Source organism: Anas acuta, chromosome 3 (assembly GCF_963932015.1).
Source record: "Anas acuta chromosome 3, bAnaAcu1.1, whole genome shotgun sequence".
NCBI classification, from domain to species: Eukaryota; Metazoa; Chordata; class Aves; order Anseriformes; family Anatidae; genus Anas; species Anas acuta.
The window spans coordinates 56,071,061-56,087,700 of NC_088981.1; the positions used below are offsets into that span (position 1 = coordinate 56,071,061).

A 16,640-nucleotide genomic window follows, 5' to 3' on the forward strand; every position below is an offset into this window, starting at 1 on the left:
AATAACAGAATACTCAAGCTTGGATCTTCAGTGCCAAAAGTTTCTGCCACTTCAGCAAAAGGAGAACTCGTGGCTCTAAAGAAGAAGCAGTATGGGTAGTCCTTTGAGATGGCCATTTGATAGTCAGTCTTTTGAGAGATCTAGCTTATACCTCTGTCATCAAATAGCTACAATGATTACCATTATACCTTAATAAAAACCCAGAATGATATTTTATTTATCATGACAAAGCTTTGCCAGTCAAGGAACAGAAAATGTGGTAACAGTCATATAAAAATGTTGGTATTTGGAGTTTATTTTGGGACATTGAGAAAAAAACGTAGGAAGCTAATGACCTACATTGACAAAGGCCTACTTTATTTACAAAGGAGACTATTTTTATTTTACTTCTTTCTTGCTCATGACTAGAATATGCAGCTTTCATTTTAAATAAACCAAAACAGGTATTTTAATTTTTGTGAAACAAAATTTATAATTACTCTTTTGTCAGAAGTGTTTTTGCACCTCACACTAGGTAATGTAGATTTCTCTCCAATTTTTCTTATGTTCTTCTTTTCCTTCAGATTCAAATAATTTAGAAGACAATTTTGTCCACTTTCCTTGTTTTATCCACCTATGACTTTCCAAAGTAATCTGACCAATGCTTTTTTGTTGCTGTTGGTGGTGGTTGTTTTTTTTTTTAGATTGTAAATGCTAAATTTTAAGAGATTAAAAGTACTCACAAGTTGTCTCCTAGTTGCCCGCTAGCATCTTTGCCATACAATTGTTTGCCATAAATCTGACTTGCATTAGTATTTGTGCTTGATAAAATAATTGCTATCACTAGAGCTGGCAAACCTGTAACATGAGATAATTGTAGTTAGCTTTCAAATCCTTTAAACTTTCAAAATCACCATGCAAAGCAGAATTATGGATGTTTCCATCACTATTGCTATAGTATAGAGTATACTGATGTAGTTCTAGGTCATAAAACTGCACAGAGAAATAGAGGAAAATAAATATTTTTTTTTTCAAACTGTACCCATAATTAAAGCTTTCAAAGTACTTAATAACCATTAATGAATTAGCCTCATAATGTTCTTTAAGTTAGGAAATGTTATTTTAGTATGTGATAAGTATGTGATAATTCTCTCAAAGCACTTGAACAATAATAAAGTTCTCATAATAAAGGGAGAAAAAGACTAACAAACTACTAAAAATGAGATATAGTGAAGGGATGGAATTAGGGTTTGTTTTTGGAGGGATTTTTTTCCAGAGATGCTGATGTCATTTAATTAGACTGGGAAACCAAGAAAAATGATCTTCATTTCTCCTCTGCTTCTTTCAGCTGTAAATGTCTTCTTTTTTTTCTAAAACAATATATACCCTTTACTTAAATGTGTCCAAAAAATGAAGTAAACTGTACATTTTTTATTAATATAGTATAGGGAATATTTAGTGAAACTAACAGACAACTAGGTGGATGAGGACTATGTGCAGAGAGGTTCAGCTCACAACAAATGCACATTTCCTGACATGCCTCATTTTACATGCCTTATCCCTGCAATGACAAAACAGTTTCAAAGGGGAAGAGGTTAATTTGCTTTTCCTACCACTCAGTCCTTGTCTGCTTCTGAGGTTGCCAAAAAGGATGCTAGTTGCCAATGGAAAGACATCAATTATCAGCTGGACTGAGGTCAGTGCTCTAGGCATGAGGTTAATGGTTTTGTATTGTATTGTATTATTTCAAACACAATATGTGCATTCAGGAAGAAGGCACAGATTCCTGATATTAAAAAAAAAAAAGGAAGAATAAAAGCCGTGCTGCTTGAACCTCACAGTTGTTTTTCAGCATTACATTTTCCAATTCAGTCCTATATTGTACACTATACAGGGCAGGCAGGATCTCTCTGTGGTTTAAACACTGCTGAAGCATAGGAAATTTCTGATTCCACCATAGGGTTTGTATTTTTCAGCAAGGAATTTCAGCATCAGATTAGAGCTTTTAGAAAGTCAATGCAAAGATCCCCATAGGCTTTGTAGTAACTGCAAGGGTTTCTCAATTCATTGTGTGCCATGGTTCTCCATCTCTTATATGTCTGCAACATGTTGGCCTCTCTGGAAAAAACAGCGTATCCAGTCTGCTGCTCCTTCTCAGGCAGAGATTGGTAGTTCTGGTGTGTTTGCACAGGAACTCTGGTCTTAGTGACACAGAGCACTGCCTCTATGCCAGCACCTTGGTGGGGAGGGAGAGGCAGGGGAAGAAACTATGCTGATTTTGATTCTGCTTTGCATCTGTGATAATGGTCTTTTATATACCGTCATTTCAAATAACACACTATGTAAAAACTGTGTGTACTGAACTCACCCCAGCCAATGATGCAAAACTTCAGTATATAACGCCGTATATAGGTGTTAAACACTTTAACTAGAGCAATGTACATATGAACCGCTTCTAGTCCCATCCATGTAAAGGTGGCCAGAAGAAAAAAGTGCAAAAGTACAGCAACAGCTATGCAGAGGCCATCTATGTCGAACGATGCAATCCAACCATCAAGCAAGAAGATCAAGTTGAGAAAGAGCAGAGCTGTGCTCAAATTCATCAGAATTTTGGAGGGATAATCTCTTCGCAGCTTCCTAGTGAGAGAAATACAGATGTTTATGATTAATTGGTTTCAGTTACCCAAGTTGCTTACAGCAGTTAGGTTTATCAGTTTACAAAATAAATAAAAGTATAGTTATCTCCTCTTAGCCATAAGCTATTGTGGTAATAAGGCATAGAGACATGTCCTTCTCTGTGATATTGCTGAAGCCTTCTGCTGTATGTTCTAGGGGAAAGCCATTGCTTGTTTGGCTTCTTAATGAACTACTTTACTGCCACAATATTTTAGCAATTGATTTATTATTTATTATTATTAAACTTTCAAATTAAATATAATACAATGCAGTTTGTACCTTAAACAAGAACTTAAGAGACTTAAAAAAGATCTTTCTTTTTTTAGAAATATAACTGTCCAGAAGATTATGTTTGATCAATTTACATACTAATCTTTGGTTAGTTTTCAGAAGATATTGTTCAGTCCGTCCTTCCTTCCTTCCTTCCTTCCTTCCTTCCTTCCTTCCTTCCTTCCTTCCTTCCTTCCTTCCTTCCTTCCTTCCTTCCTTCCTTCCTTCCTTCCTCTCTCTCTCTCTCTCTCTCTCTGTCTCTCTCTCTCTCTCAGGAAGACTGAAGATCAACTTAATTTTATTTTTTAATTGATACACATTGAAATCTATGAACTGAGGGGCAACTTCTGCCATCTTGGACCAAAATATTATACCATAGGTAATGCAACAGGAATGCAATAATTAGAGATACCTAGAACTATTTTTGAAGATCTCAGAAGCCTCCCTTTTCTCCCCCCCTGGGAAAATATCCTTCCTTAGCAGCTACTCTGTTTTGGCCTACTCCAGACAGAATTGTTCCTCTGTGTTGATGTGATTCTTTTCTCTGTTCACAGAACTGTATCATTCCAAAACTTTTTAATTCCTTTGAGTCCCTTGCTGAAATTGTTGTAAAACTTCACAAATTAGCTTCATTTTCTTTCTCTTCTCCATTTCCTTCTGAAGGGCTTCAGAATGTAATTTTTCAAATCATAAATTTTTCTTTTTTATTCAGACCTACTATGCTTGCACAAGCAGGTTTGGTTTGGTTTTGTTCTTACAAAAAACCTGGCTGTGGATTTTATAACACATATCTGATACTGTAGGATGTCGTACACACCAAAGAGAAAATTTTGGGATATATTAGCCTTGTTGCCTGGTCTCAGCAGCACAACATATTAGAAACAGGAGGAGAGAGTCTAAATGTCCCTTGAAAAAAAAGTTTCTACTTATACCATTATGCCCAGGATTATGTAGTGTATTTTTTTTAAAACATATATTTCCCTTCCAAGGCAAATAAAACACACCAACCATGTTGTTCATCACAGAGAGGTACTTCCTTTGTGACTTTTTCTGACAGAATCAATACTTACTCAAATGCAATATATGTCAGAAGAGTTGCAGCTGAAAATATAGCAGATATCCCACAGCCTATGTAAGTGATGAAAGTGAGGATCTTGTTATTCCGTGGGTCTGTTTCTGTAGTGGTTCGCTGAAGGTCCTATGTGAGACAGGAGGAAGATGTAACAGTTACAGTAAACTCCTTTTTTTCATGAGCACAACATTTTTGGTTGGTTATTAGACAAATAAAACTCAAAAACACTGGCAATAACACTATAACCCTGACATTAGGGTTCATGTTTATCAAGTTTATAGTTGTTACACCTCTTACTTCCTTCCCATAGCTCTTGAAAACATTGTGCTGTGAGTATTATAACTGCTGGGTTAAGCAGATAGACAGAGCCTGATGCTGATCCTTATAATTCAGTACTAGGAATTCAAATGAACTCCTGTGGAAAAAAATTCCCTCTTCAAACTTTTTAGTTCAGTTGCTTATAGACACCTATTTTAAAGAAGATATTTATGTTGAATGTGTATTAAAAATGTAATTTAAAAATATTCATAATGAAATATACAGAATTCCGGGGAGTTTCTGACATCACTTCTTGCAATTAAAATTTCATTAGTTAATGCAGCTAATCATCTATGGGTGAAAGCAAGGACAAGATATTGCTCTTCAGTTTTATAGTCTGTTTTGACATGCAAACTACAATTATAAATGTTGGTCAGAAAAGTAGTGACAAAGACAACATTTCAAAACAACAACAACAACAAAAAACAGCCAAAAAAACAAACAAACAAACTGGAAATGAAGCAGGAACATCTGGAGGATTTTTTTTCCAGTTTTCTGTCCAAATGTAATTTAGTATTGTCTGAGAATAAATGTCAGTGTTATTTCCTTCTTTAAGGAAAAGAAATAATGAGAATGTTTGGATCTATATCACCGTGGAGTAAATGTGAGCAAATACTAGCATATAATGGTGTCTATTCTACAGTCAGTGTAACTATTATCCCAAGCAAAATCATCTAGCAAAAAGATACCAACAAAAGACTACAAAACATGCCATTCTTCATAGAAAAATAAAGGAGCTGTATGCAGTTTTTTACACCCTGTCCCAACCTTATATATATAAAGAGAGTGTTATCTGAAAGCAATTTAATATCTAAGTGAAAGTCAGAAAAGATTATTGAAATGGAAAAGCAATTAAAACAGTCAAAAATGTGTACAAAATCTATTGGAACACAGCCCAAATTCAAAGAACTTCTGCCTTATTTCCTAAAGCCACAAAAGCATTCAGGGAGGAGAAGGGACTCATTGAGTATATCCTAAAGAAAGCCTTTTTTTTTTTTTTCTCCCCCATTCAAGGATGAAAAGTGAAACAAGACTGCAATTTAGCTTGCAAAAAGACAAAAAGCTTATGACTATTTCACATTGACATCTGAACATGATGTGAAGAGAGCAATTCTGTTAGGAAAGCTCTGGAAGGCCAAAGCTGTAAAATCAATGTCTGTAGCTTCCTTGTGCAGTTAATTCCTATGTGCTACTGCAAAAAGGTAAATCAAAAAAATAATAAAAATAATTAGGGGTATAACTCTGATAAGAAGCCAACATCTTTCCTGCAGGCTTTATTTACAGGGCAAAGAATATTAATTTCTCACCAAAAGAAATTTCAGCCTACTTTTGAAGTTTAAAAAATCACCAAATTTTAAGGTCAGATTGCAATAATCCATCTTTTTCATGTTGAGATTTTTTTCTTTCAAAAACACATCACGCAGGAAAATTGCTGGAGACACCTGAATACTAGAGGAGTCATACTGCTGAGGCTGAAGGTACCTTTGTCCATCTTGATATGCTAAGCTCTACCAGCCATTTAAAAGTGAATAGCAAATACGGTTTTACAGATTGCAAAAGAAGTTATTACTTTTTATTTTTTGACATCAAAATGATATAAATCTTGTCGGATTTGCAAGCAAAATTTCCAAGGTGCAATTTAGCCCCTTGAATGAAGGGGATGAAGGGGAATTACTGTGCTCTTGTCTTTTCATTGTCATTAACAATTTTGCTGACTGCAGGATATTTCCTGAAAATACAATGCTCTACTTTTTGTTCTGAAACAATGTCTAAACTTGTTATCTAAAAAATTCTTTTCTCTTACTTCCCCTCTCCCCCGTAAATATTCACCGACTTTTTAACTTCTCTAGTGAAGGGGTTAGTAATGGGCCTTGGTGTTACCATCCCTTATTCTGGCCTTGTTTTTCACCTATGTCCTGGCTTTGAAGTTGGATTTTTTAATATATTATTTGCATTTTGGTATCACTCTGAAGTCTGAGCCAACTCTTTTTATGGGCGCTTTTTTTTTTTTTTTTTTTTTTTAATTTTATAATAATTGTCCACTTCTTTCATTTTCTTTATTGATTACCTTATCCTTGAATACTTATCATTAGGTACTTTGTTATAAAACAACAACAACAACAACAACTATATGATAATAATGATCAATAACAGAGAAAATGTTTTAAGGTTAAAATCATTTGCAAAAGGAATAACATATAAAACATGAATCAAGAAAGTTGTCTTGGCCCAAGAGAAATACTACATTGCAGTTCCTAGGAAAGATAACTTAGTGAACAATGAGAGTTTGCTTACCATTAGGACCCCAAAGTGTGTGAGGTGGTTACACAAGCAAACTGTCTCATTTTCATTGGATTCTGCTTCCACTTTGCAACCCGTAGGGTTCCAGCCACCATTGCCACCTATGGAAAGGAAACAAGAGAAACCATGCTTTCCAACAAACTTGTATTCTTCTTTCATTGGATTCCTTGCTTCATCTTGTGCAAACGCAGAAATGCATATATAATAAATATATAATATCACTGAATATTAAGAAGTCAGTAAAGAAGAAACTGTTAGATTTCATAGTTTTTTAGAGAATTTCACCAGACGTGTCTCAATAATGGCCTACTGAGCAGAAGCAATAGTTGGAGATTTATAATAAAGGTAGGGAGATTTTTGGTTATTGGTGGATGAATAAGGCCTATGTGTATCATGCATTAAAACACACCTTAGTTTTACCCAATAATACTATGGTTTTACTCCCTTTTAACACCATGAAGTGATGTCTGCACATACTGCCCTCCTATTCACATATCCCCAGGCACAAGAAAGCAGAGGCCTAGGAACAGAGGGTTGTTGCTCTCTGCAATATGTAATGCAAGTCAGCATGGATAGAGAGAATCTTTATCTTTATCTTTACCTCCATCTTTATAAAAATATATACAGTTTTTTAAATTACATTTTTTAATATATAAATAAATACTATATATAATATATAAATACATATAATATATATTATGTATATATATTAATATATAATATATTAAATATTAGTATTCATATCACATTTATAATGTATATATATATTTTTATATAATTACATGTATTAATTAATAAATACAGATTTAAAATATTAACCAAATTTACATTAAAATATTTTAGTAAGAGTATTTAACATCTTCTGTTACTAGTGACCTTACTAAACAGAAGAAATTATACAGTTTAAAGATTTATCTAACTCTGCAAAGACTAATAGAGAATCAAAAAAGGTCAAGACTGAGACTGATTATACAACTTTGACACCTTTTTTCCCAATGTAAAAGAAATGACAGTATATTTAAACTTACCATTTTTATTCATATCCCAGAAGACACAGGTAGGCTTAGGATCTTCCTAAGAACACATGCAAAAGTAAACCTTTTATACCTCTTCAGATATAAATCTCATCAACATGTATGCATTTTCAGCAGATGTTTTACTACATATCTTTTCATTTGATGAGCAGTAGAAAAAACATTATTTTGGAGTGTTGAAATTTTGTCTAGTGTTAAACCAGACCTTATTCTCCTTAGGAAGACATTTACCGTAATTATAAATCACAGAGCACTGCTCATCTTCACTCTTCCTTTTCCACATCCTCAGAATGAGAAGTTTTATTGTCTCACTAAAGTTATCCATGAGTATGATGTCTTTACAGACCTTAAATATTTTTAACTGTTTACTTCCTCATGAGTTCTCAGTGAATCCTTAATGTAAATGGCCTCGTAACTCTGCAAAAGCCTGCTGAATCTAAGTGGAGGTTGTTGTGCCTCACATTTAAATAATCATTATAATGAAATGTAAGGTGAAGTTATGTGAAAATTATGAACCAGGTTCTCATTACATGAACAACCTTCTTAGGTATTGCATACCAACTTCTTCTTTCTTAATTTCTCTAGTGCTATTGTCTCTTTTGCAGTAGCTACTGACAACTGTTTGAAACATCACGAACCAAAAGGTTGTATTTTGACCTTATTTATGTAAATTAATTCTAGTCATCTTTTTAAAATGTGGTTCTGCCCATTCTTCATTTGCAGGAAACCATATAACAACAAAATCTTGGGGAACTATTAAAAAAAACAATTTCATTATGGTCAAAGAATTTAAGTCTTTTTAAAGTTCCAGTGTAAAATGTAGTGTCCCTGGTCATGAACATGGTCACAAACTGGTTGTGAAAAATAGTTTTACCTAGAATTATTTGCATAAATTGCTTGTGAATAGCAGAACCAATAGTCTTTCAGATAAATTCTAAAACATTAATGGATTGGGAATGTGTGAGGATGTAGAAGTGATTTATTTTTACTTTTCTTTTTTTCTTTCTTATCTTTTTGTCAGAGATTTTATTTCCATTTGGGTTTACATTCAATATATATACTCAAAATCCACCCAAAGCAATGAAGCTGTATGCACAGCCTCTACTATATATAATCTACGCTCCTGTTCCTCTGAATAATCAGTCTCTTCTTACTTGAGTTTTGGTATGCTTAATCGTAATCTTCACATAATCCTGAAGATCCCGAATAGTTATGTTTCCAATACTGCATGCCACAACAAAACTGGACAAGTTGGCAGGAGTTTCTGCATCCTTTAAAAGATTCAGAAAAATATAAAAAATGCTTACAAGGCACATAACATAAAAGCCAGAGTACAGTTTTATTTTTGCAGCATGCCAGAATAAATAAACTGTCAGCATTTCTACAATTTCAATCATATAATATAAGGACATTTTGTTTATAAAACTAAATTCTGGATTTGCCTCATGGAAGTTTTCCTATTTTCGTTATAGTCATAAATATATTTGGACATTATTATAAAGAAAGGTTAAAAGGTATACTTTCCCCTTTTGATCTTTTTGTGTGATGACACTAACTCAAACAATGTGGCAGAAATGATTAACATACATGTATTTCCCTTAAAAAAATGAAATAGCTTTCTTATCTTATTGTTGTTGCTATCCTTTTTACTAGGTGTAAAGTTTTAGGAGAATAACCTCTTTTCTGTATATAGTTGCTAAGTCATCCTCCATCTTAAAATGAAAGACCAAGAAGTAGTAAACAAATCCAAAGCAATGCTAGATAGACACTGTAAGATCTTATTTTATCATCAGGAGACTGATGATATCAATCCCATTTATAACCTGCAGTGAAAAAGTATCAAGTGGAGAATTTTCCAAAAGAGATCTTTTCATTGGAATCTGATGATTTATTAAAATGGAAGTGTTTTGCAAGTAGAATTTTCCTTTGAAGAATTTCCATTAAAGTCTGAATAGCTAGAAGCCTGGTTGACCTTATGGGAAACAAGGAAGTTAGGACTTCTAGTACACTACCTGCTGCAGTTGCCTAAAAGTATGTGTTCACTTTAGAGGCTTTAAGGTATCCTCCCTCGTGTCCAGTAAGTCTGTTATAGGTTCATTGCCGCATCTGTCAGGCAGTACTTGGGGTGATGCAAATGGCACTGTTCTCTTTTGTTTGGGGAACCAGTGCCTACTCCTGCACTAGGATGAGCTGTGTCACACCTTGTCTGTGTCCATTCCTTTCCATTGACTGGCACTGAGGGCAGCTTATGGACAACAGTTTAGGTGTAAGTATCTACTCTGAACACACCTACCATATGTGAAATGAGTCTCACCCTGAATAGCTTAACCATCAGATTTCAATGAATGACAGCATAAAGCTTGAGAGCATTTTATCAGTTGCAACTAAAAAAAAACAAACAAAACACACACACAAAAAAACTCCAGTGCTGTAAAGTATGATGTTTCATTGTTACAGTGAATGTTTATAGAAAATACCGCTAATAACAGTCGAATGCTATTGAAATTGGAATAAATATATTTGTGGAATAATTTTATACTAATGCATAAAGTCATGGGGTTTGAGACAGCGTGACAATATTTTTTTTTTTTGAGACTGTCATTAGTCTTTTTTTTTGACTTTATTTTTACACTTACTAAAATGTGATTTTCACACATTTTAATTAATCTTATTGAACATCACACATGAACAATTTAAAAACCACACAAAATACTGTAGGGAATTTTAGTTGTAATCTTCCTTTCTTCCTTCCTTCCTGGACACATTTTGACTTTGTATGATTTTATGCCATTATGACAATCATGTATCTATATTGTGCCGGTTTCTTTATTAAATATATTCATCCTGTTTTTCTTAAAAGTGGCCTTAAAAAGAATACTATTTTAAATAGTTAAAGATACTTTAGGGTGTATTTTAGAAGGCAACTGAGGGCCATGAGTATTTTCTTACCTCGATTATCTTAAGAATCTGGATACACTGCCAATAGAAATGATAATATAGAGACAATACAATACTACAGAGTTCTCCGGATGTACAAGAGCCAAAGGTCATTTAAAATACTAATGGGAAAACAAACAGAAGCCTTCTGAGGCTTAGCCTACAGTTCACTATGAAACAGTGTTTCCCTATAAATGAACTTTTTTTTTTCAAGCTGTGAAACTCTTCCTCTTTTTTTTTTTTTTTTTTTTTTTTTTTTTACATTAACCATGCAGGAAGTATTTATAATTACCATGTGATGGGACCCAAAGGAGAAAAATAGCAAATCCACCTGTATCCCTTCTGTTTTCAGACACAAATATTGCTGTCCTTATTCCATAACCAGGATAACCAGGTTGTCTTTAAATATATATGGGTAACATTAAAAAATGGCGTGCTTATGAGAACACATGAAAAGAACAGTATGTATAGAAAAAAAAATGTTCTCTGGACAGTGACCAGCAGCCCAGAGTTTCAAACTGAATATAAGTAGGCCATTGGACATGACTGTCAATAAATTCTTTCAATGAAAAGAGAAAGAAAGAATATTTAGCTGTATTACACACCAAATTCCCAGCTGATATAAAAGAACCCAACTCCACTGAACATCAAGCACCTATATCAATGCATTGCTATGGAAGATGTGCCCTTTAAAAGGTTTTGCTACTTTACACTGATTATAATCAGCTTGGATATAGCTTGCTGTTGATTACTTTTAAAAAATGTTTATCTCACATGTGACTAGAATGTGCACTCAAATTGCTCACTCTAATTCAATGTGGATGCTATGGCTATTTTGTCACTATGATATCCCTAATGCCCTAATGCCTACATTTGCTATCACCAGCTCATTCCTGTAACTCATGAAATGCTGTGAAATTACATTACAGGAAACATTTGCCAGCTGCCTTTGACTCATCGTAGCTGAAACTACTTCAAACTCATTAAAGTTTACCTGAAAAAGGCCATTCTTATTGAAGAAAGTAAATTGAGCCCTCGATATAATTTCAAAGTCATCTTGACTTAAATTCTTCAATAAACTTGGTGGCAGAACAACAGAAGCAAAGGCATTTGTCTGGTCCTTGTCAAAGTCTATCTGTTAAATAAAAACAGCACAAGAAAAGAACATATTCAAACAAAAAGTAAGCCATCTACTGTGAAAAGCTGGGTTCAAACCCTTCTTGACAATATCTAAACCATTGGACTAGAACTGTTAACATTAATTTTACCCGTACTTATGCAAGAACTAATTCAATCAAAAAAAAAAAAAAAGGCTTAGGATTTTTTTTTCTACTCTCGCAGTATGAGATTAATATTCTGCTGCACAAAATTAGTAAATAAAACAAACAAAAAAAACCCCTCCTCCACTGCTATAAAGATGATTTGGAAATACTGATATGGCAATAATGGCAGACATAAATAATTTTCAGTAACTGTCAGAATACATTCCCTTATACCAAACAATGTTGAGAAAAGGCAAATATGCTCTGAATCCTTCTTTCTTGAGTTGTACTTTTTTTTTGGCTTGATTTGAACATCTGAATTAATTTTCTTATTAACTTTTCTAGTTTCTCTGTTAAAAGAGGGAGACTTTTAAGTAATTAGTGTCACATCTCTCCATCTATGCAAACTCATATTTCATTAGCTTTCACAAAGCAATTCTCTGACTGCATACACTTACACCATGGCAAACTCAAAGTGTGCCACCCTATTCATCAAAGGTAGAAGAGTAAGCCACCTAATATATTATAAAAGTGTTCAATAATTTTACTGCAAGATAGGAAATTCACACTCCTTACTTCTTCTGAGGCAACTGTTATTTATGCCTCTCACATTAGCTAAGAGAAAGTTACAAGTTATAGGCTACTGATATATTTAAATTCTAAATTTAAATTTTTCACCGACTTACTGTGATGAACAGGCACCACTGGAAATTAATAACTAGTAGTTCATAAGTATCTCCTAACAAAGCTAAAAGCACTTGAATAAAAGGTTTTCAAGGTATAATTCTGCCACATTAAACAGAAAGTGCGCATGTGATAAAGATGTCCCAATAGGTACTGTCTGCAAATGAAGTGGAAGAGACTTCTATGAAGAAGTGTGGATGTATTACAGGAACGATTTAATAATATGAATCACTAAAAGCTAACTCAGCCAAAGTTTTGGCAAGAAACATAAAGACACAAGGGACTAAAATAGAATCTTTCCAAATTGCCATGGATACATTTGCTTGATATCTATGAAAGAAAATCTGGAAACACTCTGACATACAGTTTGAAGAGTTTAATGATCCCTGATGAGCCTGGTCATCACATCACTGGTGAAAAGACTGGGCTTTCACAAAGGAATCTCCCTACAGCAAGGATAGCAAGTGTCTTTCCTGATATGCATGGAAAATATAATTTGTGACAACAGCTGCTGCTGACTTTACTAATAGAAAAGTCAGCTAAGATGCTAAGGGTTCTCAATCAGTTGCTGGAAATGTAAAAGTCTGAGAACAAATTCATATTCCAATAGGAACATTATAAATAATTTGATGGAATTTGGATTTTATGATTATTTTAGACAGTGTTGTAATAAATGATTCCAGGGCTAGAAAATTCCTGGATGTCCTCAAGACACAGATGGTAATTCTTATTATATGTGCGAACATCCCAAACCTCATTTCAGAATTTTTCCTTCCCTCTTTCCATAAATACAGAATGAAATCTAGAGGAGAATTGTTCCTTTGATAACAATCAAAGAACAATCACTTATTGAGCTTCATTAATATGAGAACTAAACAAAAGCAGATTTAAAATCAGCAAGCAATTCAAATAAAATTGATTCAAAGAAAGTTTAGCCTAAACTTCTATGAATATAAATATGAGAAAACTCATACATGTAAATTAAATCCATTTGCATCTATTTAAACCAGCAATTGACTTTAATTCCAAATCTACATAGCAAATAAAAGACTGATAGCCTATAATAGTACTACTACTATTAAACAATGTCTTTATTAATTAATTAATTTATTTATTTTTATAGTAAAACGTACTTTATAAAATTAGGATAGGATTGTTGTTTTACCAATTTGCTACAGGAATAAATTTGGTCTATTAGATACTTATACTCTAGTGATTATTCTTTTACCAATATCATAATGCCATGTTTTCTCTCAATTCAGATTTGGGCCCTCTGGCCCTAATTATAGGTGTTTTTGTTTGTTTGTTTTTTCCCCATTTAGTATTTTCTGTATTTTTCACAGAAAGGGAGTTTGTGATTACATTACCCCTATCATAGACTTATATAACTATGAAAAATACATTGGACTAAATTTTTTAAAGTACTTATGTTCTTTAGATGCAAACAGGCATGTCCTGAAATTGTTTTAAAAAGTCCAGGCAGCTCATTAATACAGATTTCCACAGAACCTTTAGAAAAATCCTGGCAGATGCTCATGTATATCTTGAATGTTATTTCATAGCTGTTAGATGTTTGTGCATTTTCATTTGTGAATAAAGATGAAAAAAGTCATGGCAAATATCTAACTTAATGTCTAGATAAAGTAGCACTGAAGACCTGTCCTTTGATTTTTGGAGCTGATTGGTCAAGCTCCATGTGAGTGTCTTGAACACCCTTGGACTTCCCAAATGGCACAAGTCTATGAACCTACATGTGGATGAATGATTGTCTTTAGGCCTTTGAAATAGGTGTTTACACTATACTGTTGAACACGTGTTATACCTGCAGGAAGCTACATGTAGATATCTACATTTATCTGTATTATTCTAAACATGAAACTCATCAACGGTGTTTTCACTGTACAATGGGTAATACATTAGACTGTTAAAGATTACTTTCCCTTTTAATTGGAAAAGATAAAATCTATTCTGGATTTGTAAGCAAATTATTTTTCATCTCTATGGATTGTGTACGTTCACCTGTGTTTCCTGCCACTCAAAGATGTACTGCATTAATCTGCTTGGATGATTGTAGGAAAATGGAAATAGAAAGTAGGAGCAGAATAGGAGGTTGTAAATAGTTTTATATTAATCACAGTAAACATCCTTGGCACATTTCATATTCAAACTGCTCATACCATACCTGGAAATCAGATGCATTATTCTGTGAACTGACACTGAAAGTAGAACCTTTGAATGAAGTTGAGTTTATAGCAGACACTCCAAGTGCGAGGTTTCGTGTTGAAATACTCATGGATGGTCCAGTGAACTGAATTTTTAAAGCTAAGGCATCAATAGTTTTTAGAGCTCTAAAAACAGAAATAAAATTATTTTTAAAATTGAATAAAATTGAATAAAAAATGATAATAAAACAATGGTTATGTGTGCTCTTTATGTATGCTCTCCACCTTAAGGCTGTCCTCTGTGTATCTGTCACCCACCTTTATATTTGCAAGGAGACTGTTGGGTTGTAAATTTATGTCTGTTGAACACAAAAGGTTTTGATTGACAGAAAGTATCCAACTACATATCACTGGTCCTGAAATAATCTTCCAGCAATATGTAAATCTGTGCTGTGTCATTCATCAGCAGACTTCTTTTCCATATTTTTGTTATGCACGTTAATTTTAGCACAAGAAGAAATATCTGTTTTTATCATTTGGATTTCTTTTTTTTTTCATAGAAATAATAAAAGTTTTCTTTACTGCAATTCTATATATATATAAAGAAGTTGCTCTTGAAAACTTCTCTGAAACACAGAAATACTTACTCTGATGATGATGCTGCCAATACACTGTCTGAACTATTTAGAATATTGGAAAAAATTGTCACCACAGTAGAACCCAGAGATTCATCAATTTCTTCATCATTCACAATTTTTTTGAGCTTCTGGACAACATCATTTACTTTGTCTGAGGTTAACTGCTGCCCTTCACCAGTGAGATTCAGAAGCTGATTGGCAATATCAGCTGCATTTTCTGTAAGTGTACACATAACATGAATCAAAATGAGAAAAAAAGGAAAGCAAGGAATATATATATATATAAAAATTTCTCTCCTTATCCTCTATCCTCTTTTTTTTTTTTTTTTTTTTTTTTTTTTTTTTTCTTAATGAGAAAAACAACTTCTGTTCCCCTATTGAAGAGGAACAAATGTATCCCAAAGTCACTATTACTTACAAAATATTCACTCTTTTAAACTTAGGGGAGAAAGTCTGACCCCATTATGAATGTTACTGGTTTCTTCATATGTCTGAACTCTTAATCAGAGAGCTGGCAAGCACAATACACAAGCAAATTTAAGCAGAAGAACCTTCCTGATCAGGAAAGTTTGAAATTGTGTCCTGTGGCAAATCATTAGTGTAAACCACTTTTTAAACTATGTTTGGTGACACTAGAAAAATAATGTAAATAGTAATATTGTGCAACTTCAAAATATTTATGCGATAATCACAAATAAGATTTGGAAAGACCATCAGCCTCTGTGTTTTTGTTGTTGTTGCTTTTAATGTTGTATTTTATAATGTGGCTTTAGCTACATTTACCGTAGAATGTTCATTCTACAGTAAAAAATATTTTCATATAGCCTGACTGTAAGTACTCATCACAATCAACTAAACTAGGTAGCCAGGCTTCCCACAAATCTCTACCAGTGGAGAAGGAAAAAGAGTCTTCTCCGAGAAAGCAATGCAGAACAGCAGCTTATTTGAGCTTTGAATTACCTTTGAGAGTATCTCTCTCCTCTCTAACTCTGGCACTAAAATAGGGGGCCATAGGTCAATAGGGTTCTCTGTTTATTTTATTATTCCTTTAAGTGCCAGAATGACATCAAAGGGTATTTTTCAAATGGAGAATAAATTTGAAAATGTCTGATCATAAGTTCACAGAAAAGAATGAGTCTATGAAAAAGACGTTCCATTGGAATGTCGTTCCATATGGGCATTGGAATTTTTTAAAAGAATTTCTGAATCTAAATATCAAATCAGGGCAACCATCCATTCTTGCTTAAATTACCTGAAGAGTTTGATTTACTTCATTAATTGATATCCAGAGCTTTGTATTGATGGGC

The 16,640-nt window shown here is 33.5% G+C and overlaps 1 protein-coding gene across 8 annotated transcripts in view; it reads right to left on the minus strand.

Moving 5' to 3' along the window:
- Positions 1-16,640, minus strand: part of ADGRG6 (adhesion G protein-coupled receptor G6) — a 111,022-nt gene that overhangs the window by 14,581 nt on the left and 79,801 nt on the right. For all 8 annotated transcript variants that reach the window (XM_068677239.1, XM_068677235.1, XM_068677240.1 and 5 more), the window contains 9 exons: positions 15,343-15,550; positions 14,716-14,881; positions 11,582-11,722; positions 8,805-8,921; positions 7,645-7,690; positions 6,611-6,717; positions 3,996-4,123; positions 2,348-2,616; positions 723-837 (listed from right to left, as the gene is read on the minus strand). In XM_068677239.1, the coding sequence (XP_068533340.1) occupies positions 723-837; positions 2,348-2,616; positions 3,996-4,123; positions 6,611-6,717; positions 7,645-7,690; positions 8,805-8,921; positions 11,582-11,722; positions 14,716-14,881; positions 15,343-15,550 (1,297 nt within the window). The remainder of the gene's footprint in view (positions 1-722; positions 838-2,347; positions 2,617-3,995; positions 4,124-6,610; positions 6,718-7,644; positions 7,691-8,804; positions 8,922-11,581; positions 11,723-14,715; positions 14,882-15,342; positions 15,551-16,640) is intronic.